Source organism: Oryza sativa, chromosome 11, assembly GCF_034140825.1.
Source record: "Oryza sativa Japonica Group chromosome 11, ASM3414082v1".
Lineage (NCBI taxonomy): Eukaryota > Viridiplantae > Streptophyta > Magnoliopsida > Poales > Poaceae > Oryza > Oryza sativa.
The window spans coordinates 14,601,915-14,625,066 of record NC_089045.1 but is presented as its reverse complement, the minus strand read 5'-3'; the positions used below and the strand labels follow the sequence as shown (position 1 = coordinate 14,625,066).

The 23,152-nt window shown below is 46.2% G+C and overlaps 1 protein-coding gene and 2 long non-coding RNA genes across 4 annotated transcripts; all 3 read left to right on the top strand.

Moving 5' to 3' along the window:
• The first annotated feature begins 712 nt into the window (after nt 1-712).
• On the top strand, nt 713-2,307 carry LOC107279421 (uncharacterized). The gene is made up of 2 exons (XR_010737734.1): nt 713-1,380; nt 2,202-2,307. It is a non-coding gene; the product is annotated as an uncharacterized lncRNA (long non-coding RNA).
• A 5,234-nt stretch (nt 2,308-7,541) lies between these two features.
• On the top strand, nt 7,542-10,260 carry LOC136354037 (uncharacterized). The gene is made up of 2 exons (XR_010737733.1): nt 7,542-9,642; nt 10,062-10,260. It is a non-coding gene; the product is annotated as an uncharacterized lncRNA (long non-coding RNA).
• Nucleotides 10,261-14,613: 4,353 nt separating this feature from the next.
• LOC4350361 (ABC transporter G family member 28) lies at nt 14,614-20,964 on the top strand. Of its 2 annotated transcripts, none has more exons than XM_015759814.3 (14): nt 14,614-15,049; nt 15,148-15,224; nt 15,361-15,642; nt 16,007-16,070; nt 16,158-16,304; nt 16,444-16,478; nt 16,604-16,677; nt 16,765-17,627; nt 18,238-18,534; nt 18,619-19,086; nt 19,209-19,357; nt 19,933-20,222; nt 20,342-20,463; nt 20,571-20,964. In XM_015759814.3, exons 1-14 carry the CDS (start codon nt 14,769-14,771, stop codon nt 20,725-20,727), a joined length of 3,306 nt encoding a protein of 1,101 aa, XP_015615300.1. In that variant the 5' UTR covers nt 14,614-14,768; the 3' UTR covers nt 20,728-20,964. The 2 variants fall into 2 exon arrangements, with proteins under 2 accessions (XP_015615300.1, XP_025877343.1); XM_026021558.2 differs by having other exon boundaries at nt 14,629-15,049; nt 18,619-19,071.
• The last annotated feature ends 2,188 nt before the right edge of the window (nt 20,965-23,152 follow it).

The window sequence follows — 23,152 nt, the reverse complement described above, 5'->3', positions numbered from 1 at the left end:
CAATAACTAATTTTAATACCACAAAGTTCATTTAACCTGTTAAAATAAATAGAAAGCAAATTAAAATTCCTCTCTCTGTCCTTGGGCCTTTTTCGGCCCAAGTATTACTTTCTCCCTCTCTCAGCCTATAACCTCTCTCTCCCTCCTCCTCCCTCTTCGGGCTGCCGGCCCAGCCCTCTTCGGGCTGCCGGCCCAGCCCTTTTGTTCCTCCCTTACCGAGAAGTCTATTTTGCCTCTCTCCTCTCAATTCAAATAATTTTTCGAGTAGTAAATGATTTCAAATAAAAAAATTACCAATAACAAAGTTGTATAACTTATCAAGATCTATAACTTTTGTTTTGGTCATTTTGCTATATGACTTTGTTTCAATATTTGAAAATGTTGTTTGAAGATGTCACAATTTGAAATTCAAATTCAAATTATTGAAATAAAGTCATAGCAAAATGACCAAAACAAAAGTTATAGATATTGATGAGTTATCGAGAAATGACCAAAATAAAATTGGTAGATCTTAACGAGTTCTACAACTTTATTTTGACAACTTTTTCATAAAAATTCATTTAATATCATAAAATTTGATTCAAAGTTTTTCACATTAACAATTCTTTCCCTCCTCACCCTTTCAAAAATTTTCATCTCTTCTCCTCTCCCCATCTCTCTCTCCTCTCTTTGATATCCTCACCCCTCTCTTTTTCTCTCTTCTTCTCCCTCCGTCCCTCACTCTCTTTCTCTTTCTCTTCCTCTCTCTCTCTTTCTCTCCTCTACGCGCAACACGCAGCCTAGGAGGAGGCGCCGAGAGCGGGCGGCCGGCGGCCCCGAGCAGTGGGCGGCGGGCGGTGTGGCCGTGGAGCTGGCGTTGGGAGTGGGCGGCGGGTGGTGTCGAGCAGCGGTCGGTGGGCGGCGCCGCGACGAGGACGAGGCGGCAAGCGCCACGGCGAGGAGGAGGCGCCGGGAGCGGGCGGCGGGCGGCAGGCGCCGCGGCCGAGCAGCGGGCGCCGGGCCGCAGCAACAAGGAGCGGCGCCGCCCCGCGATGCGGACTCCGGCGGCGGCGGTGGGCGAGGGCCATGATGGGGACGGGCGTGGGCACTCCCCCACCTGAATCCGCCGCCGGCTACCTTCCCCCGTCCCAATCTACCGGCGGCGGCCCTCCCCCACCCTGATCTACGGGCCGCCGCCCTCCCTCGCCCCGATCTTCCTCTGTCTCCTGAAGCGGTGCCTCCCGCTGGCTTCCGTCGTCAAGCTCGGTGGCGGCCATATCCGACCGCCATGAGCTCGTCGGTAGGCCGATCCAGCTGCCATCAGCAGCACCAGTATACCCTGGGACGATCCGGCCACCATCAACAACACCAACATCATCTTAGCTTTCTTTGATGGATGTGGTAACTTTCTGAACCAAAAACTAACCCAGGACTACCTACCATTATTGATAATCATTCTTTTTGGAGCTTTAGTGATCTTTAAATGAAATAATCCAAATTTAGCCGAACCATAATTTTCTATGCAGGATCTTAGATAGAAAGAATAAAAAAAATATTTGCTTCATTGTCCTACCATGGAAATTAATTTAGATAGAAGGTAACGATTACAATATGCATTTTGTACTAAGCTTAAGAATTGATTTTTCATACAATATTGGTGATTGAATAATTGCTTTTACAAAGAGATGGCATGAGGCATGTCATTTTTTCTTTTGTGGTTACCTAATGTTTTTCTGCATGAACATATACAATTGGTTGAGCATCTTGAAAATATGGATCTCAATCGTATCCTTTTTACTTTTAAAATTTTAAAATCAATTCAGGTGCACCTTGCTAGCAGCTAGCTTCAAATTGGCAAGTTCAACATGTGTTTTTAGTTAGTTTGTTAATGGAGTTTTTGTTATTTTCATATTTAATCCAGTATACCTATACTCATCAAACTAGGATATATATGGTCTTTGTTCCCATTATGCTGCATCCTTTCTCCCATGGATTAATTTGATGGTAACTTAGCTTTACTGCATGGTTTGCTTATGCATTTTCTATTTTGTTTGATAGCTTTTAGAAATAGATATGAACTGATAACTTGACAAGTGATAAATCAAAGCTATTTTGGTCTTTTCTTACTTTATCTAACTTGCACTTCTAGATTCACACCTTTTGGAGTAGTATAGAATTCAACTGAATTTTTGGATGCTATTCATGTACTTGCATATTTTTAGATTTGTTTTGAGTATATCGATGGTTCTCCTACCATGGCAAGCTGCTATATTTGACTTTGGATTCCAGACTTATGGGCCAGGTATTGTTTATTTAGGTTTTGTTATATTCACATTATACTAACAAGCTGTATGTACAGTATTAAGGCACATGTAACTTATTAGCTCTTAGTCTCTTACATGATAATACTTAGGATGTCTCTGGATAAATATTTCTCTACTCACATTTTGTTGTCTTGATGCGTTCATGTTTGTCTGTTATGCTCTTCACGGTGTCTGCAGCAAAGGGATACTCTCTAGATAAACCTTTTTGGCACCACACCAGTTTGGAGGAACGGTTTTGAGTACATCATCAATGTTAGAATAGTTGTTTTGAGTATATTGATAACAATGGGACCAAGTATTGGTAGGCTTCTATATTCGTGGATTACAGCCTTTTAGCGCAGTGCTATTTTTAGTGTTGTTTTTTAAAGGATTTGGTGACATGCATCAGGATGGTTGTTAGCAGTAGTGTTTTTTTAAGGTTTTGGAAGCATCAGGATGGTTGTTAGCCGTATTCAGTCACATATAATTAACTTTCTTAGCTGATAGGTGTTAATGTTTAGATTGTCTTTATAGATATCTTCCTTTTCACACATTTTACTTTCTATGTGCAAACATGTTCTTCCTTATGCAGTTCACTGTATCCGTGGCAAAGTGCGGCCTAGTTATCTATTGTTGACTTGAAAATCAGAACCTAAAAATAAACTATTGTTGACTTGTCATGTCTTATTTTCAAGTGAAAATTATAGAATGTGTCTCTTCTCCCCATCTGCAAATATCACGTGTGGCTGTCTTTCCTATATGTGATAGAAGTAAGCTACTTGTATTACTAGTGTTTGCTGTTGAGATTATAGACATATAATGATTTAATCTATTCCATAAATAAATCATGACATTACAGATGAAAACTAGCATGAATGCATCATTAGATCTACACATGTAAACTACACAGTATAACATGAACAGATCAAATATGCGCAACATATTGAACACGTACCGAGGTGACGGAAAGACCGGCTGCTTGGTCGAAACTTTTCGCAAGTGTCTACGAAGGCACGAAACACGCGAGCGAAGAGGAAGGCGAGCCGTCGCGAACGAACAGGGAGCAGTCGCGCGAAGCGCTTCCCAAAAACCTTATTGCCGCCTTCTCCCGGTGCAGAACGTCGAAGGCAGAGGTTCCGGAGACCTGCTCTCCCGATCGCCGGTGCACGCCGGCGAGCGGGATGGAGTAGTCTACGAGCGACGGCGCAGTACAGAGTAGGAAGCAAACCCTAGATTGATTTTGCGTATGTTGCGTGAAGACGGCAGGTCGGTTTATATAGAGAAGGGTCGCTTGATCAGGGCGCCCGCACGATCTCTACTGCGCGTAACCGAACCGGATAAGTCGCGTGTAACTTATCCGGACTCCACGCCGTTTGCACGCACCGGATCTTTCGGAACGTTTCCAAAACAAAAACGAATCCGAATTTGCAACAAAACAAAACTGCAAAAGGAGGCTGCATCTGCGCAAGGGTGAGGAGCCAATTTTTCGGACCATTCGACGCGTACGTCGTGCACGCGCGCCGCCTGCCCTGCCCGGCCAGGCGAGGCGAGGCGAGCGCGCGCGTGTGTTTCCCCTCTTCTCTCCACCACACATGCTTCAAGCGACTAGGAGGGCATCCTCCCTTTTAAGGAGGTCCCCCTCTCCTAGAATAAGCAAGGTGGTACTAAACTCCACATGCATGCCATCCCATGAGGTGGGCTTTTGTGATTTTCCAAAGAATTAATCTTCGAGTGGGCTAAGGCCCATTCATTAATTCCAACAATCCCCCACCAAATCTCAAAATCCCACTGAGATTTGCCTTTTCCAATGTACTGTTTATATACCAGCGGTTCGATGGAGACCAATTAAGGTTGAACATCCACCTAGAACTCCAAGCTACACTTACTCACAACTTGAACAATGGACTACGCCTTGAATTGCAAGTCTTGTGCAAGCAAGTTTCACTCAAAGTCTTATCTGGTACTAGACCGTCTGTAGACTACCCCTCGGGTGGAGCGTATAAGTCATACTCCTAGGTCTTTAGTAAGCTTCCTAGAAGATTCACCCAAAATCTTCATAGACTGCGACCAACAGTCAAGCTCACAAAGGTGAGTTCTTTCAAGAATGCTCTGCAGGACAACATCTTTGCTAATTAAAGCCAACAGAACTCATTAAGGCATAGCCAACCTGCCTTGCAGCTCACGAGAGTATATGCATCTTCACTTGGAGAGGGTATATATATTGGTACTCTCCTCTAGTTTATTAATGGTTTGTTCTTCCCAGGATCTAATTCACGAGATCTCCGATCACATAGATTGGGTTACCACCATAGTATAACTCACATGGGTCTCAAACCCATCTCCTTCGATGCATTGTCTATCACATTTCGTGATAGTCCCTTCGTGAAGGGATCTGCCAGGTTTCTCGCTGTTTGGATGTAATCCAACGTTATAACTCCGGAGTTTCTTAATTTCCTGACAGACTTCAATCGTCTTTTCACATGTCTAGACGATTTCATATTATCCTTAGAACTATTCACTTTGACAATTACCGTTTGATTGTCACAGTTCATAAGGATAGCCGGCACCGGTTTTTCAACAACAGGCAGATCCATTAATAGATCACGCAGCCATTCTGCCTCAACAGTAGCAGTATCCAGTGCCGTTAGCTCTGCTTCCATGGTTGACCTCGTCAAAATTGTCTGTTTGCAAGACCTCCATGAAACAGCACCACCACCCAGTGTGAAAACATATCCACTAGTGGCTTTGATCTCATCCACATCAGAGATCCAGTTAGAATCACTATAACCCTCCAGTACCGCAGGATACCCAGTATAGTGAAGCCCCAATTCCACAGTACCTTTCAGATAGCGCATTACTCGCTCAAGCGCACGCCAGTGATCATCTCCCGGATTAGAGGTAAATCGGCTCAACTTGCTCACAGCAAAGGAGATATCAGGCCTAGTTGCACTAGCCAGGTACATCAACGAGCCAATGATTTGGGAGTATTCCAGTTGATTCCTAGCAATTCTCTTGTTCTTGCGAAGCAACAAGCTAGGATCATAAGGTGTTGGAGAAGGCTTACTATCAATGTAGCCAAAGCGATTCAAGATCTTCTCCACATAATGGGATTGCAAGAGTGTAATCCCATTCTCACCTCTAATTAGCTTAATGTTTAAGATAACATCAGCTACTCCCAAATCTTTCATATCAAAATTTTGAGACAAGAATGATTTAACCTCATTTATCACCTCAAAGTTTGTCCCAAATATCAGTATGTCGTCAACATACAAGCACAAAATAACTCCCTCACCCCCACCATGGCGATAGTACACACATTTATCTGCCTCATTGACTGCAAAGCCTGCAGATGTCAATGTTTTGTCAAATTTCTCATGCCATTGCTTAGGAGCTTGTTTCAGACCATACAAAGACTTCAACAATTTGCACACTTTGCCTTCTTGACCTTCAACTACAAACCCATCAGGTTGATCCATATAGATCTCCTCATCCAGCTCTCCATTAAGAAAAGCTGTCTTAACGTCCTTTTGATGAACGAGAAGACCATGTGAGGCTGCTAGGGAAAGTAGCACACGAATTGTGGTCAATCTAGCAACAGGTGAGTAAGTGTCAAAGAAATCTTCGCCTTCTTTCTGAGTATAGCCCTTAGCAACAAGCCGAGCCGAGCCTTGTACTTTTCAATAGTACCGTCAGGCCTAAGCTTCTTCTTGAACACCCACTTGCACCCCACAGGTTTACACCCATAGGGTCGCTCTGTCACCTCCCAAGTCCCGTTAGCGATAATGGAATCCATTTCACTACGGACAGCCTCCTTCCAGTAGTCTGCATCAGGAGATGCATATGCTTCTGAAATTGACTTAGGAGTGTCATCCACGAGGTACATAGTGAAATCATCACCAAAAGACTTAGCCGTCCTTTGTCTCTTACTCCTTCGAGGAGCTTCACTGACATCCTCCTCAGAGACAAGTTCATGTGTATGTTCAGTTTGTTCTGGTGGTGTGATTGAACTGGGAATTATTTCAGAGGGTTGGTTCGAACCACTATGTGTATCCTTCATTGGGAAAAAGCTCTCAAAGAAGGTAGCATCACGAGACTCCATAATTGTACCAACATGCATGCCCGGTACCTCGGATTTAACTATTAAAAATCTATAGGCAATGCTATGATGAGCATATCCCAGAAAAACACAGTCCACAGTCTTAGGTCCAAGTTTGCGCTTCTTCGTTATTGGTACATTGACTTTCGCCAAGCACCCCCATGTGCGCAAATAAGAAAGTGATGATTTTCTACCAATCCATATCTCATATGGTGTTTTGTCCTTATTTCTGTTAGGAACTCTGTTTAACACATGATTTGAGGTCAACAATGCCTCCCCCCACCATGCCTTAGGCAGTCCCGCGGTGTCCAACATGGCATTCACCAAGTCAGTCAGTGTGCGGTTCTTCCTTTCAGCAATCCCATTAGACTCGGGAGAATAGGGAGGCGTCCTCTCATGTATGATGCCATGTTCCTCACAGAATAAGTCAAACTCGTTCGAGAAAAACTCTCCACCACGATCAGACCTAAGCCTTTTTATCTTTCTGTCAAGTTGATTTTCAACTTCTGCCTTATAAATTTTAAAATAGTCTAGAGCCTCGTCTTTCGTTTTCAACAAGTACACATAGCAAAATCTAGTAGCATCATCAATCAATGTCATGAAATATCGTTTTCCACCCTTCGTCAACACCCCATTCATTTCACAAAGATCTGAATGTAGGAGTTCTAGTGATGCCAAGTTTCTCTCCTCGGCAGCCTTGTGAGGCTTGCGAGGTTGCTTCGATTGCACACAACTATGGCACTTAGAACCTTTGACAATGGAAAACTTAGGAATTAAACACATGCTGGAAAGCCGAGACATCAAGCCAAAATTAATATGACATAAACGTGAATGCCAAACATTAGCCTCATCATCCACACTGCCACAAATATGGTTCACAGACTTATTGCAGAAATCAGAAAGGGAAAAGCGGAACAGGCCTCCGCACTCATAACCTTTACCAATAAAATATCCATGTTTAGACACGACTACTTTATTAGACTCAAAAACCAACTTAAATCCGTCTCTAGTCAGACGGGAGCCACTAACAAGATTCCTGTCGATAGAAGGGACATGCTGCACGTTCTTCAGCTGCACGATCTTTCCCGAAGTAAACTTCAGATCTACCGTGCCAACACCATGAACAGAAGCATGTGACCCATTCCCCATTAGGACGGTGGAACCCCGTGCGACCTGATAAGAAGAAAACAATGAGATGTCAGCACAAACATGTACATTGGCCCCAGTATCAACCCACCAATTAGTAGATTGATTAACTGAAAAAACAGTAGGTAAATTACCATACCCGCTTCCATCTCCAGTGTTGCCAATGGTCACATTAGCAGACTTAGAAGTCTGCCCTGCAGGTGCCTTCATCCCCTTGCGCTGTGGACACTTCCTAGCCAGATGACCAACTTGGCCACACACAAAGCAAGTCCTCTCATCCTGATTAGGATTGTTCTTGTTCTTCTTCTGCTTCTTAAAGTTGGTGGTCTGCTGAGCTTTGTATTTCCCCTTGCTCTTGTTCTGGGCCTTGTGCACAACATTGGCACTGGACTGCCCACCATCGCCCTTAGACGCGGCATCTTTTTCCCGAGCTTTCTCCTCAACATCAAGAGACGCAATCAACCCCTCAACGGAGTATTCCTGTCTCTTGTGTTTGAGTGCAGTACCGAAACTCCTCCAAGATGGAGGTAGTTTTGCAATAATGCACCCGGCCACAAATTTGTCGGGTAAGACACACTTAAGGAGTTCGAGTTCCTTAGCCATGGTTTGTATCTCATGAGCCTGTTCGACTACAGAACGGTTGTCAGCCATTTTGTAGTCATGAAACTGCTCCATGATATACAGATCATTGCTAGCATCAGTAGCACCGAATTTAGTATTCAGTGCATCCCACAACTCCTTAGCGTCGGTCATATGCATATACACCTCGACCAGACGATCGCCAAGAACGCTAAGAATGCATCCCACAAAGAGAGTAGTGGCTTCCTCGAATTGCTTCTGCTGTTCAGCAGTAAGAACTCCTTCAGGTTTGCCAGTACTCACCCAGAAGCATTTCATAGCTGTCAGCCACAGAGTGACCCTGATCTGCCATCTCTTAAAATGCACACCGGTGAATTTATCCGGCCTCAGTGCATCGGCAAAACCAGCCATAGTAAAATCACAGTGCCTATAATAAGGTTTTTGGATTGTTGAGATTATAGACATATAATGATTTAATCTATTCCATAAATAAATCATGACATTACAGATGAAAACTAGCATGAACGCATCATTAGATCTACACATGTAAACTACACAGTATAACATGAACAGATCAAATATGCGCAACATATTGAACACGTACCGAGGTGACGGAAAGACCGGCTTCTTGGTCGAAACTTTTCGCAAGTGTCTACGAAGGCACGAAACACGCGAGCGAAGAGGAAGGCGAGCCGTCGCGAACGAACAGGGAGCAGTCGCGCGAAGCGCTTCCCAAAAACCTTATTGCCGCCTTCTCCCGGTGCAGAACGTCGAAGGTAGAGGTTCCGGAGACCTGCTCTCCCGATCGCCGGTGCACGCCGGCGAGCGGGATGGAGTAGTCTACGAGCGACGGCGCAGTACAGAGTAGGAAGCAAACCCTAGATTGATTTTGCGTATGTTGCGTGAAGACGGCAGGTCGGTTTATATAGAGAAGGGTCGCTTGATCAGGGCGCCCGCACGATCTCTACTGCGCGTAACCGAACCGGATAAGTCGCGCGTAACTTATCCGGACTCCACGCCGTTTGCACGCACCGGATCTTTCGGAACGCCGTTTGCACGCACCGGATCTTTCGGAACGTTTCCAAAACAAAAATGAATCCGAATTTGCAACAAAACAAAACTGCAAAAGGAGGCTGCATCTGCGCAAGGGTGAGGAGCCAATTTTTCGGACCATTCGACGCGTACGTCGTGCACGCGCGCCGCCTGCCCGGCCCGGCCAGGCGAGCGCGCGCGTGTGTTTCCCCTCTTCTCTCCACCACACATGCTTCAAGCGACTAGGAGGGCATCCTCCCTTTTAAGGAGGTCCCCCTCTCCTAGAATAAGCAAGGTGGTACTAAACTCCACATGCATGCCATCCCATGAGGTGGGCTTTTGTGATTTTCCAAAGAATTAATCTTCGAGTGGGCTAAGGCCCATTCATTAATTCCAACATTTGCTTCCCTATAGGACAAGTGCCTGAAAAACAAACTTAACCGTGATAATGTTTGATACCAGCAAAGGACTTACTCTTGGTGCTACATTCTGCATTCCCAAGTCGTGGTAAGATAGAAAAAATGTGCTAGTTCCTTTATTTACTGTTATTTGATAAATGAGAAAATTGTTATCGATACACTTTGTACATAAGTTTCTTTGATCTGTTTTACTAGTATGAGCTGTACCTAAATGCTATGTTTGGCCACTAAAACTAGACATGCATTTTTGAGGAGTTAGTAAAACTTTTGTTCCATCACCCTCTATTCTTATGTAGCCAAGTGTATTTTAACTACATAATCCCTTGTCGTGGTCCTGACATTATGGGTGTGCACCTAGCAGCCATATGTCATTGACACATTGGATGATATATTGTGGATAGGAGAACTTTACAGCGATGGCATGTTGTATTTAGCACTTGTGCATATGAAAAAACTTTGGGAGACGATGTCATGTTGTATTTACAAACTGTCTGCATGTAATTTCAGAAGCAAATTAAGTATGAAGACGTGCCACCCACTGCAGTTGATCTTTTCAAGGAGTGCCTTTGCTGCAACAAGATCGGTTTTTGTGATGCACCAAACTTGTTTATTTTGCTATTGTCAATGCACTTGTATAAGAACCTGTTTTGATCACTGAGTTTTGGTCAGTGAACCTGCATGTATGTATGTTATTGGGCTTGTGGTATATTGGATGTTAACTGGTCTTGTATAACCTTTGTGATATATGGGCCTACTAGGCCGTTATTTCGTATAATGCTTGGGCCTATATGGGCTTTAGAAATTGGCTTGGCCCACTTATTATTTGATCTTAATGCAAATGGATATAATGCAACTGGGCCGAAAAGTTTTTGCAAAGTGCTACACCTCAAATGGGCCAAGCCTTAATTTAATTCGGCTTGCAATTGGGCTCAGCCCATAAATAGGCTGCTCACTACATGGACCTAGATAGGATACACAATATTTTGTGACGTTCTCAAGCTTAGATAATGGCGAACACGAGCGTCATAGACTATATGACAACGGAAGGATCGTCACTAGATTAATGACGAAAAAATAAGGTTTCGTCATAGAATACCATTAGAGACGCATGATAGGTGACGAATGAATTTTCATCACGCGAGCGTCACAGATTACGAAACGTGACGAAAAATTCAATATTCGTGATGTAAGTGAAGCGTCATCTATCATAAGATCTCTTGTAGTGAATTCATTAAGTCTCATATGAAGCGTAAGCGCCTCACCTCTCTTTGGAGAGTACGAGAGATTTCCGTGGCCTGTAAACATATGGTTTTTCCAGCCGTAACCCTTATCCCTGTATCGTTCTAAATTAGACTATAGGTTGGTTTGATCTCCATATCAGCTTTGCTAGTCAGCTTAATCTTTTCTAAACCGATCTTGATCGAGAGCTTTTCTCGGTTGAGGTGGTTGGCTACTCTGTTAACACCGCAAAATCATTAGGTGAATCTGTGTTGGCCAGAAAAGGTGTTAACAGTTTTTATGTGTGATATATAAATGTTTCAATTGGAATTTAGCATTGTTTCATTGTTTGACAATAATATGATAAGTTGCTATAAAGATTTTAATTGCAATGAATACTATTGAACAATCGGATAAGTAACGTAGGAGAAAAATGGCTTCATGCATGCATGCAAGCAAATGTTGGTGTGTAGAGAGAAAGAGGGATCATGAGTACATACACAGTGTGTAGAGACTGTGAGGGAAAGCATGTGACACATAGAGTATATAAGAGAGTGCATGCATCAAACAACTGAGAAGGAGGGCGAGTGCTTGATTTTTTTTTCCTTTTTTGAGTGTCCAATCCATAGTCTCGTCCTTGATATTAACTCGGTCTTTGATCTTGGTTATAACAATAGATGATCTACAGGCCCACTAATTGTTTTCAATAAACATAGGCTCATGAGTAAAAACATGAAGGTGGAGCCCAACTTCGTAAACAAGCCGAGCAGATTCTCGGGTCACCCCTGAATGCTGGATACACACAGCGGAAAGGCTAGTTCATGAACATGTGCGAACTAGGTATTTCGCGGCCGGGTTTCCAACTGCATAGTGATGAAGGCTAGGGGATAGGGTTAGGGTTTCGGGGGTGGGGGTGTGGGGGGGGGGGGGGGAGGGTGGCGCTTGGGAGGGGGAAGTGGTGGATTTGGGCCTAGAATGATGGCCTAGGAGGCGGCCGACATGCAGTGGGTGGCGGACAAGGGTGGACGGTGAGGCCGCGGCGGCGCTGCCGGAGCCGCGGGGTCGGCAGTGGGCGGTGGCCGGTGTTGGTGGCGGGCACAAAGCATGGTGAAGGGGAGGGGGAGGAAGTCAGCCAAGCGGGGCCACGCCAGCACATTGACGCCTATTGGAAGGCGGGGCAACGACATGGTATAGGGGGGTGGCGGTAAAGAAAGAGTTGACCTAGTTGCCCGACGATCTCGTCAAAGGGAGGAGGTGGTGGATGGGGGCACGCCGGAAAAGTTGGTGGAGGAGGGGGCTCGTTGGATGGGATAGGCGGGTGGCTCACCGGTCGTCGTCGCTGTTGTCGCTCAAGTGGAGAGAAGGAAAAGAACGACTGCGAGAGAGGAGAGTAAGACATAAGATAGATGGAAAAGATAAGGTGGAGAGATGTTGGGCTGGGCTGAAAGCGTTCGCGGGCTGCGAACGCCACTAGACCAATCCTAGGAAAAAGTACACCGAAGGTCCCTCAACTTGTCATCGAGTTACAAAATCGTCCCTCAACCGCAAAACCGGATACAACGCATCCCTTAACTTATAAAACCAGTGCAAACTAGGTCCCTCGGCGGTTTTGACTCCAGTTTTGTCCGACGTGGTACCAGACTCAGCGTGGGACCCACGCGGGCCCCACACATCAGGGTGTCCCCGTCAGCACCTACTCACTTTTCCCCTCTTCTCTTCCTCTGTTTCTCTCCTTCCTCTCGCTCTCTGCTCTTGCACAGGGACGGCGCTAGGGCTGCCGCCCACAGTGGCGCGCGCCGCCAGAGGGTGGTGCGGTCGGCGCGAGCTAGCCGGCCTCCCCGCTCCCCTCGTGTGGGCCGCCGGCGGGGCGAGGCAGGAAACGAGCGGCAAGGTGGCATCGCGACGCGGCGGCGATGGGCCAGGTGCAGGCAAGCGCCGCGGCGATGGGCGCGGAGGTGGAAGCAGGCGCGAGCGGCGGCAGGAGGCGGAGTAGTGGGGCATGGGCGGCAGTGGGAGGAGCCGCGTGCGGGCGGGTCAGGAGTGGCGCTGATGACGGCGAGGTAGCTAGCTTTATGCCGTCATTGATCTCATCGATGCGTGGGACACGTTCATGCAACGAGAGACGCATTTTGAGCTAATTGTATTGCAGTTCAAGTATTCAACCATGAAGAATATATGCTCAAATTAGAAGGTATCGCATTTGTTCTTACATGGCTTGGGGATGTGCTCCTCGAGGTCGTCGTGGACGGGGCACTCGACGGTGACTGGCGACTGCAGCGTGACGATGGTCAGGGAGTCCTTGGCCTCCACACCCGACATGCCGCGCATGTCCCGACCTTGCGGGCTGCCACGGTGGCGTCGCCCCTCCAGTCAGTCGCCCTCGTCACGCTGGGGCCTTCCACGCCGGCGCCGGTGCGGAAGCCATTGCGCCCGGCCTTGGTCGTCGTTGTGCCCTGCATCCCTCCGCTCCCGCTTGGCACGGCACAAACGACCCAAACACACTCGATTCCCTGTGAGAGCTCGTGATCTTGAGAGATCATACTGGTCTTGAGCTAGCTGCTCGCCGTCGCCGAGAGCGGCTTCAGGGGAAACCCACCGGAACGAACCACCCTCCTCTTCGCACGCCATCTTCCCGCCCCGCGTCAGCCATGGCGCCGCCGCCGCCTCTCCTTGCTGCCCTATCTCTCTCCCTATCTCCGTTTGCTTCCCCTTCTCCTGTTGTTGAGGTCATGTGCGTTCTGTGCCGGCAGGGTGCCCGTGGCGGCGACAATGGCGGTGGAGGGAGGAAGCGGAAGGGCGTGGTGGCCGGACCGCGACCTCTGCGCCAGGGCAGCGCTGTGCGCGAGCGGCGTCGCTGGGACACGTGGACGCGCTCCGGGAGCTCGGGCACTGCCTGCAAGAGGGCTACAGCGTGCGCTGCTTCGTGCTCGACGGTCAGTCGCCGCCTCCTCATCCAGGCCAACGCCCGTGAGCTCGCCGCCACGGTCATCGCGTCGGCCTCGCTCCTCCACGCCACCGACAAGCTGGCTGCCTCCCGCGTGGCACTCGTGCCTCCTCTGCGACTTCGGCTGCCACGCCGCGGCGAACGCACCCAGCTGCTCCCCTGTCGCCAGGTGGAGAGGATCAGAGGAGAGGAGAGAGGTGGAGGGGGGAGGAATAAGAGGCTAACGTGTGGGACCCACACTGAGTCAGCTGCCACGTCGGATAAAACCGGAGTCAAAACCGCCAAGAGACCTAGTTTGCACTGATTTTGTAACTTAAGGGATACGTCGTATCCGGTTTTACGGTTGAGGGATGATTTTGTAACTCGATGACAAGTTGAGGGACCTTCGGTGTACTTTTTCCCCGATCCTACACATAGTCGACAGAACCAATTCCAAAGCATCCATCCAACCATCCACGTGTCCGTCACAGCATCTGAGCCATCTGAACACTTGGACCATAGGCCACCCCTATCCGGCCACAAATTTTGACAATTTAACCCTTTGTAAAGACTATTTTTACAAATGAACTGCCGCCAAAACTTATTTAAAAAATGACTATTTTGTTCAGCGCCAAATCGTGTGGAGCTGAACTTAGACACCTCGGCGCCATATAGCGTGGCGCGGAATGTGTGTTGGCATGCTGACTTAGCCTCCCATCCGCGGTGGCACGGCATTCAGTGCCAGTTGACATAGCGCTGAGGTGTCTAAGTTCAGCACCAGATGATTTGGCGCTGAACAAAATGGTTATTTTTAATATAAGTTTTAGCGGCGGTTCATTTGTAAAATTTGTTTTTTTAAAGGGTCAAATTGTCAAAATTTGTGCTTGTCCGGCTGTCCTGACCATCCGTTTCGTCCTCCTTTCCTGTGCTTTTTCCTCCTCCGACCATCGTCTTCCCCCGCTTTCTCTGCCCTCCTATTTCTCCTCTCCGTCCACTACCTCCGCCCTCCTCCACCACCCCCATGCCTGCGGCGACCACCACCGTTCCTCTACGAGACTGATCCCGTCGTCGCCATGGCCTCTGTGGCGGCGCAGCTGGTCGGCGCGGCCCTCACGCTGCTGCTCCTCTCCGTCGCCGCAGCACCCGCGCGGGCCAACGAAGTGCCACGCCTCTTCCTCCAGGAGATCGCCAGCGACTACGACGATGGGATCGGAGGCACGGCGGGGGATAAAGGGGCGAAGACCATCGCCGGGAGTCCCATCGTAGCCGGGGTCATGAACGACCGTCTCAAGGCGCTTACCTCCTCCTTTGCCAAGGCTATTGGCGACAAGCTCGACTACTGCATCAAGGACACGTCAGTCACCCCCACCCCGTCAATCATCCCTCCGTCCCTCCCACCGCAGCGCTTTTCGATTCTCAATTTCCGATCTCTAGCTCTGTTTGCGTTTACAGCGACAAGGAGTGGAATGCTGCGTTCAATTTCTCCAAGGACACCACCTTCCTCACCAATTGCATGAAGCAGACCAACGGTATGCATGCTTGCTTAAGCAAAACGCAGCTTCAAATTATCATCTGTTTGAGGAGCATTTGATAACCACATACTACATCGCCTTGGCCTCGATCGTGAGATGATGCATGACGCATCACGCTGACCAAAATGAGCAGGAGACCTGCAGCAGCGTGTCTGCACAGCCGCAGAGATGAAGTTCTACTTCAACAGTTTGATCGACGCCGGGGAGAAGAGCGGGGAGATTAATTATGTCAGGCCCAACAAAAACTGCAATCTGTCATCCTGGATGGACGGCTGCGAGCCGGGCTGGGCATGCACTGTTGGAAAAGAGCAGAAAATCAATCTGCAGGATGCTAAGGATATCCCTTACAGAGCTCTTGACTGCCAAGCTTGTTGCCCTGGCTTCTTCTGCCCCCATGGTCTCACTTGCATGATACGTGAGTTCCCACGCCTAGCTCTAGCTACTCCCTCCGATCCCAAATATAACCATTTCTGGAATTCAAATTTTTGTACATATTTTATTCCAATAATGGGAATCCAAGCAATTCAAAATCCGAAATTTGACCCTTCATCTTAAAATCTTTCTTAAACAACCGAGAAATACTTGTATTTAGAATAGAGGAAGTAAATGTACATTTCTCACAAATATTTGATTATTCAGAAATCAGAATATTTCCTTGGATGTTTCGATTTGTATTTCCACATTTCAGTCTATCGAATTGTTTTCCTACAATATCTTATCATGCTACTGAATGTCAACAATGGGCCTGTGATGATTCTATTTGTTGCTGTTACCTGCAGCTTGCCCTCTGGGTGCATACTGCCCGCTGTCCAGCTTGAACAAAACTACAGGCATCTGTGACCCGTATGTTGGACGTCGTTAATACTCTTGCATATATCCAGATGATTAAATTGAAGGCTATTTGCTAGTAACAATGAAGATGAATTTCAGATACAACTATCAACCACCCGCTGGAAATCCGAATCATTCTTGCGGTGGTGCTGACAATTGGGCAGACGTGGTTAGCACTGACGATATTTTCTGCCCACCTGGATTCTACTGCCCGAGCACGACACAGAAACTCCCTTGTAGTAGTGGGTAATCCTATCTATCTAGTTTTTTGTTTTATTTTGATAAATTATTCAAGTAATACCTCGAAACAAATTAATCTTTTCGTGTGAAAAGGCTTCAGTATTGCTTTTATCCAAATTCTAAGAGGTTAGGAATCGTGTTGCAGGTTTTACTGCAGGAAGGGATCAACCTCACAAACTAGTAAGTCCACTTCACCTTAGATTGTTGGAATCCTGAGCGTCAGTTCTTCTTTTTCTTTTTCTTGTTTTTGTGTATGACAATTCATCAATTCAATCATCAAATAATGCGGTTGCTTATTGATTCAGGATGCTACAAGAAGAGCTCTTGTCCACCAAACTCTGCTACACAGGACATTACAATATTTGGTGCATTGTTAGTGGTAATTAATTTACGGCTGACCTGTAGCATGCAATATATAGGTTGAAGAAGTAATTATGAATTTCTGTTTCCTCGTACTGTTGTGTAGGTTGCCTCCTGTTTAGTGCTCCTGATCATCTACAACTTCTCCGGCCAAATTTTGACGAACCGCGAGAAGAAGCAAGCAAAATCCCGAGAGGCTGCTGCAAGGTATGCGAGAGAGACTGCGCAAGCTCGAGAGAGGTGGAAATCAGCAAAGGATGTCGCCAAGAAAGCCGGAACGGGTCTTCAGTCACAATTGTCTCGCACCTTCTCACGGAAGAAGGCTGCCCAGACACCGAAAGGTGGTGGCGGCGGCGGCAGCAGCCTGCCTCCAAGCGGAGAAGATGGGGGCGGGAGGAAGAAGAACCTGACCGACATGATGCAGTCGCTCGAGGACAACCCGGATAACGATGAAGGATTTAACCTGGAGATAGGAGACAAGGGCCTGAGGAAGAACATGCCGAAAGGGAAGCAGATGCACAGCCGGAGCCAGATCTTCAAGTATGCGTATGGCCAGATCGAGAAGGAGAAGGCGATGCAGCAGGAGAACCACAACCTGACCTTCTCAGGCGTGATCAGCATGGCCAAGGAGCACGACGTCAGCACGAGGCCCGTCATCGAGATCGCCTTCAAGGACCTTACGCTGACGCTGAAGGGGAGCAAGAAGAAGCTCTTGAGGTCCGTGACAGGGAAGCTCAGGCCTGGCCGTGTGGCCGCCGTGATGGGCCCATCTGGCGCGGGGAAGACCACGTTTCTCAGCGCCATTGCCGGGAAGGCGACTGGCTGCGAGACGTCAGGCATGGTGCTCATCAATGGGAAGGTAGAACCCATCCGCGCGTATAAGAGGATCATTGGCTTTGTCCCCCAGGATGATATCGTTCATGGAAACCTCACCGTCCAAGAAAATCTCTGGTTCAATGCAAGATGCAGGTACTTGTTGTTTGATGACTCATTTTGCCAAACAAAAATGTTGAGCCTTTTAACCTTGCTAGTATCCATCAATTCCTTTGATAAATATAAGATGTCGTATTAGTTTTTGATAGTCTTTAATGTAAACCTTTTCAATTGCTAGTTTCTTTCATATAATATTATTATTGATGACTACTGAATTAAATTCATATAAAATTGCTTTCACATTTAAACTTATCTGTACCTACTACTAGTATGGCACTGAAAACTTACATGTTAGCTTAACTGCTACTACGCTCCTGGTCTAAACTCCAACAAGCATATTTTTCCTCGATTTTCATTAACACGTTTTTCAAATTGTTAAATGGTTTGTTTTGTGCGAAAACTTTCTACATAGAAGCCGCTATAAAAAATCGAATAAAATATTTTTTCAAATTTTCAATAATTAGAACTCAATTAAACATATGCATATAACTTGCCTCGTTTTGCGTGTGCACTTAATTTTCATCCCTCCATCAGTTGTAATACTACTTGAGTATTACAAATGTTGAGTTTTGCAAATATATGTGTTTCTTATATTTTTCAACGGAGGAGCGATTGGAAGCATTGACCTGCAGTTCCACAATTCCAGGCTTTCAGCAGACATGTCGAAAGCTGACAAGGTGCTGGTCGTGGAGAGGGTGATTGAGTCACTGGGACTGCAGGCTGTTCGAGATTCTCTGGTCGGGACAGTGGAACAGCGCGGCATCTCCGGTGGGCAGCGCAAGCGAGTCAATGTTGGCCTGGAAATGGTGATGGAGCCATCGGTGCTGATTCTGGATGAGCCAACGTCCGGTCTGGACAGCGCCTCCTCCCTCCTCCTGCTCCGCGCCCTTCGCCGTGAAGCTCTCGAGGGCGTCAACATCTCCATGGTTGTTCATCAACCCAGGTTGGTGTTGAGATCGACTCTCAACCAAGAAATCATGGCCTCGAGCTAAACAATTTATTAATGGTGGCTTTTGGTGCAATTCAGCTACACTCTGTACAGGATGTTCGACGACCTGATACTTCTAGCCAAGGGAGGGATGACGGTGTACCATGGGCCTGTGAAGAAGGTGGAGGAGTACTTCACGGGGCTGGGCATCACCGTGCCGGAGCGAGTGAATCCGCCGGACTACTACATCGACATCCTGGAGGGCATCGTCAAGCCCACCATGAGCGCCGGCGTCAGCGTCAAGGACCTGCCGCTCAGGTGGATGCTGCACAATGGCTACGACGTCCCCCGGGACATGCTGCAGAGCTCCTCCGACTCTGAGTCCTCCTTCCGAGGGAGCACGAGCCCGGCCTCCGGCGATGCCTCCGTCGCGGCCGAGGTATGGGGCAACGTCAAGGACATCGTCGGCCAGAAGAAGGACGAGTATGACTACAACAAGAGCACTGAAGATTTGTCGAACCGCTGCACTCCTGGCATTCTTAGGCAGTACAGGTACTTCCTCGGAAGGTAATCTCTTCTCTGTCTCTATATGCTTAGAGTTTCCTTTATCTGAATTTTTTCTTTAGCTCTAATAGATGCCAGTGCCTATCTCTAATGCCTATTGCATCTCTCTTCGTCGTCTCCTTTAGGTGTGGCAAGCAAAGGCTCCGTGAAGCGAGAATACAAGGGGTTGATTACCTCATACTCTGCCTTGCCGGGATATGCCTGGGGACACTGGCCAAAGTCAGTGACGAGACGTTTGGAGCGCTTGGATACACATACACAGTCATTGCTGTTTGTAAGTATTAGTCCTCTCTGGTTCTCTTTTAATTGATATTATTTTTGCTATACGTACAAAACTAAGCAATAACTATATTATCCATATACAACTATTTTACCCTTAATAATTTTATTTAGTACTGTGGGTAACAAATAAATGGCACATTACAAAATAATCAATACGCTTCATATTGTGAGATGTTTTGACTTCTTTAAGTTAAAGTTTTGAAAGTTTGACTAAGTTTATAAGAAAAAGACAGCAACATATAAAACACAAAACAAAAATTGTACTATGAAAATATATCCTATGATATATTTAATGAAACTAATTTAGTGTTATAAATGTTGCTAAATTTTTTCTATAAACTAAGTCAAACATAAAAAATATTGACTAAAAAACTGTTTATTGTAGGCATAAATTGGGAAAGGCAGATATTTGAATTTCATGCGATAATTAGTGTTTATAAATAACTTAATTTTTGTTCAAAATTTTCAATCCACGAATGGTGGTACGGCTTATCTTCTCTTTGGAGTTTGGAGCTTGGCAAAGCTTGTATTTTCTTTGAAGCTAAAGTTGAGTCTAATATGGTGCAGCTCTGCTGTGCAAAATTGGAGCCTTGAGATCATTCGCGCTTGACAAGATATACTATTGGAGGGAGAGGGCCTCCGGGATGAGCTCTCTCGCCTACTTCATGTCCAAGGACACCATAGACCACCTCAACACCATCGTCAAGCCCATAGTCTACCTCTCTATGTTCTACTTCTTCAACAACCCCAGGTCATCCATCTGGGAGAACTACGTCATTCTTGTTGCCCTCGTCTACTGCGTCACTGGCATCGGCTACACTTTCGCCATCTTCTTTCAGCCAGGCTCTGCACAGTTGGTGAGTGTTGTAGATGTACTTGTATGCAGGCTGGATTAATTTCCAGTAGAACAAAGATAGAATTCACGATGCACATTTTTGTGGTAAGCTATACATCCTCATGCTTAATTTCTGTGCAGTGGTCTGCGCTGCTTCCGGTCGTTTTGACTCTGATAGCAACTCAGCGGAAGAACACTTTCTTTGCTGACCTGTGCTACACAAAGTGGGCTCTAGAAGGGTTTGTGATGGCAAATGCTCAAAAGTACGTCTTATCCCTTTGCTCAAAATCTGAAGTCAATAGACACTGCAATTAATCCTTTTGGTTTTGAAAGTCTAACCTACTCAAACTGTTTCTGTCTCTTGTCGCAGCTACTCCGGGGTGTGGCTGATTACACGGTGCGGTTCGCTGGTCAAGAGCGGCTATGACATCAACGACAAGGCTCTTTGCATAGTGGTTCTTATTGCCAATGGTATAGTTTTCCGCTGCGTGGCATTCTTCTGCATGGTGACCTTCCAGAAGCACTAGAATCGTCCATGACAAGAGAAAAACAACCCCATAATTCTCCTTCTTTGTCTATCCATGTAGCTGATACGTTCATTCATTGATTTATGTGCAATAGAAATGTACATTATAACCTCTTCTGTCGGGCGCCAGGTGTAGATGAGAGCAGACTCTTCAATAGTAGTAAAAAACTGATCAGGATTCATGAATACCCTAAATCTCTATCTATTATAAAAATTGAAAATGTTTTTGCTGTATAAATTTCGTACGTCGTCTTTGTCCAAGCCAGATTACTGTCCGCGCTCGATTTCGATTTTTCGTAAGTCATACATCATCCACATCATGTGCGATTCTGATCGTTCTCCGTGGATGGAAAATGCACGGTATGAGTACTAGGCCTCTTCTCCCTGCGGTGCACTCGAGACGACTGGTCCCTATTACCATCTCTCTCGATGGCAGAGCGGCCGGCGATTCTCCGGGCGGACATGCTTCTGGCCATCCCTTGCACCGACATGAGCTTCTCGCTGCTAGGTTTCCTTCCGAATCTAGAGATGGCCGGAGCAGTTGGAGCTCGTAGACTGCCGCTACCAGAATCCAACATCGCCGCCGCCGCTTCATCGTCTCATCGATCGTCGTCTCCCATGCCCCTACTCCCGAACAGGTTGATGAGAAGCCGAACGTTGGAGGTGCATGGGATCAGGAGCTAGTGGACGAGGTTCTCTGGGGACGGGGCCAAAGACCGAGGGCATGGGGTAGATGGGTTAGCACAACGGCGGCGCGGGTGCCAAGCGTGGATGTCCTCGACTATTGGTATTTCTTAATGATATTACTAGAAATAGTCATTCTAGCAATGGCGCCAGAAATAGTCCTGGTATATTTATGGTTACAGAATTAATCCGCAAGTGCACAGATATATCATTGTAGTATTTCACCTGGAAGTATTCCAATGTATCTTATTTTTAATCTTAAGGGAAGATAATAAGAGTGAACTTTACTAATGCACTTTATACATATATTACTTATAATTGTCAGAGCCTAAACAAGGGTTAAGTATAATATAAGGGTAGAGTGACATGAAGCAAAGCTATCCAATCCTCATAACGAATAATTCTACTAAGTGGAAGAAGAAATAGAAAGCACTCAATTCTATACTTCTAGCATACACTCAAATCCTAACTTACATCTACTAATGTACAATTATGTGGCAATTACCCCAAACAGTATCCTCTTGGTACTTCGAGAGACCATTCCGGGTTGCCGAGTTTCTTACGACAATCTGTCATGGCCGTCCAATCGGGGCTAAATACGGAGGAGTACCCTCCCTAGGAAATTGTATTAGGAATATATACTAACGTGGAGGAATACCTGTACTGAGCTGTCACCATCGGCGGCCCACCTCTACTGTCCCGCAGCATATATTCCCAATTAATGATACTTAATAATCTAAGCATCATGCTTACATTATTAAATACTACTCTATACCTGTTAACAACCAACTTTGGTAACATCTGTGTCAGGAAAGAGGATTGGATCAAAGCGAAGTCGGAGGCGGAGATCGAGTTCGGAAACAGAGCAGGAATCGGCCGGAGTCCAGATCGGCTATGGTTAGGATCGTTTGGGTCTGAGTCGGGCTAAATAAGTCGATACAGCCGATTCCGACAATACGACTTGTACGCGACATCGGGTTCAAGTTAATGTACTTCAAGATGATTGCCACACGCAGATAGAGTCCTGGGAAGGCAATTGTATCTGTTAATTAGGATATCTTATGTAAATTCCTTATAGATAAATGTGGGCAAAAGTCTGTCGCAAAGACTTATGGTATCTTAGAGTTTGTTAGAGATAATAGTCGTGTCCGGTATGGGTATATCTTGTAATTCTCGGGTATAAATAGACCCCGAGCCCTATATAATTTTTAACACACACGTTCAATACAATTTCGGCGCATCGCCACCCTTTTTTGCTTTAGTTTTGTTTCGACGAGTTCTTGCTTTTGGGTTGAGCTGCATCGGTTTCGATCTTCAACAAGAGGTAAAATTCGTTATGACGGATTGTGTTCTTAGGATTAGTGCTTCCATCTTCATGATACTCTAATCTTGTTTATGTAATTCGTTGAGTTATCATATATCTTGTATAATCTCTAGCGATATCGCTATCTAACCTACTATCGGCTAACATTTGTATGCAAAAGGCAGCCGATTAGGTTAGATCTTGACGTTGATCTAGATTATATGAGATATCTACCATTCTATGAAACTTCTAGTGGCTTGATTGTCTAGATATCGTTCTTCTTTTCATACTTAATGCTGTATCAGTTGAGTTTGATCTATTAAGTCGTGCTTAGAATATCGATCTCTAGCCTGCCCTCTAGTTGCCTATTAGAATAGCATCGGAGTTTCAGCCGATCTTATCTGATTTAACTATATTTGTTTTATATGCCTCATTGACA

What these genes read in the sequence shown, in the direction of transcription:
- LOC4350361 (XM_015759814.3), top strand. Translation starts at nt 14,769, where the DNA reads ATGGCCTCTGTGGCGGCGCAGCTGGTCGGCGCGGCCCTCACGCTGCTG. An exon ending in ATGGTTGTTCATCAACCCAG is followed by an intron (nt 18,535 to 18,618) that starts GTTGGTGTTGAG and finishes GGTGCAATTCAG; the next exon opens with CTACACTCTGTACAGGATGT. An exon ending in AGCCAGGCTCTGCACAGTTG is followed by an intron (nt 20,223 to 20,341) that starts GTGAGTGTTGTA and finishes ATTTCTGTGCAG; the next exon opens with TGGTCTGCGCTGCTTCCGGT.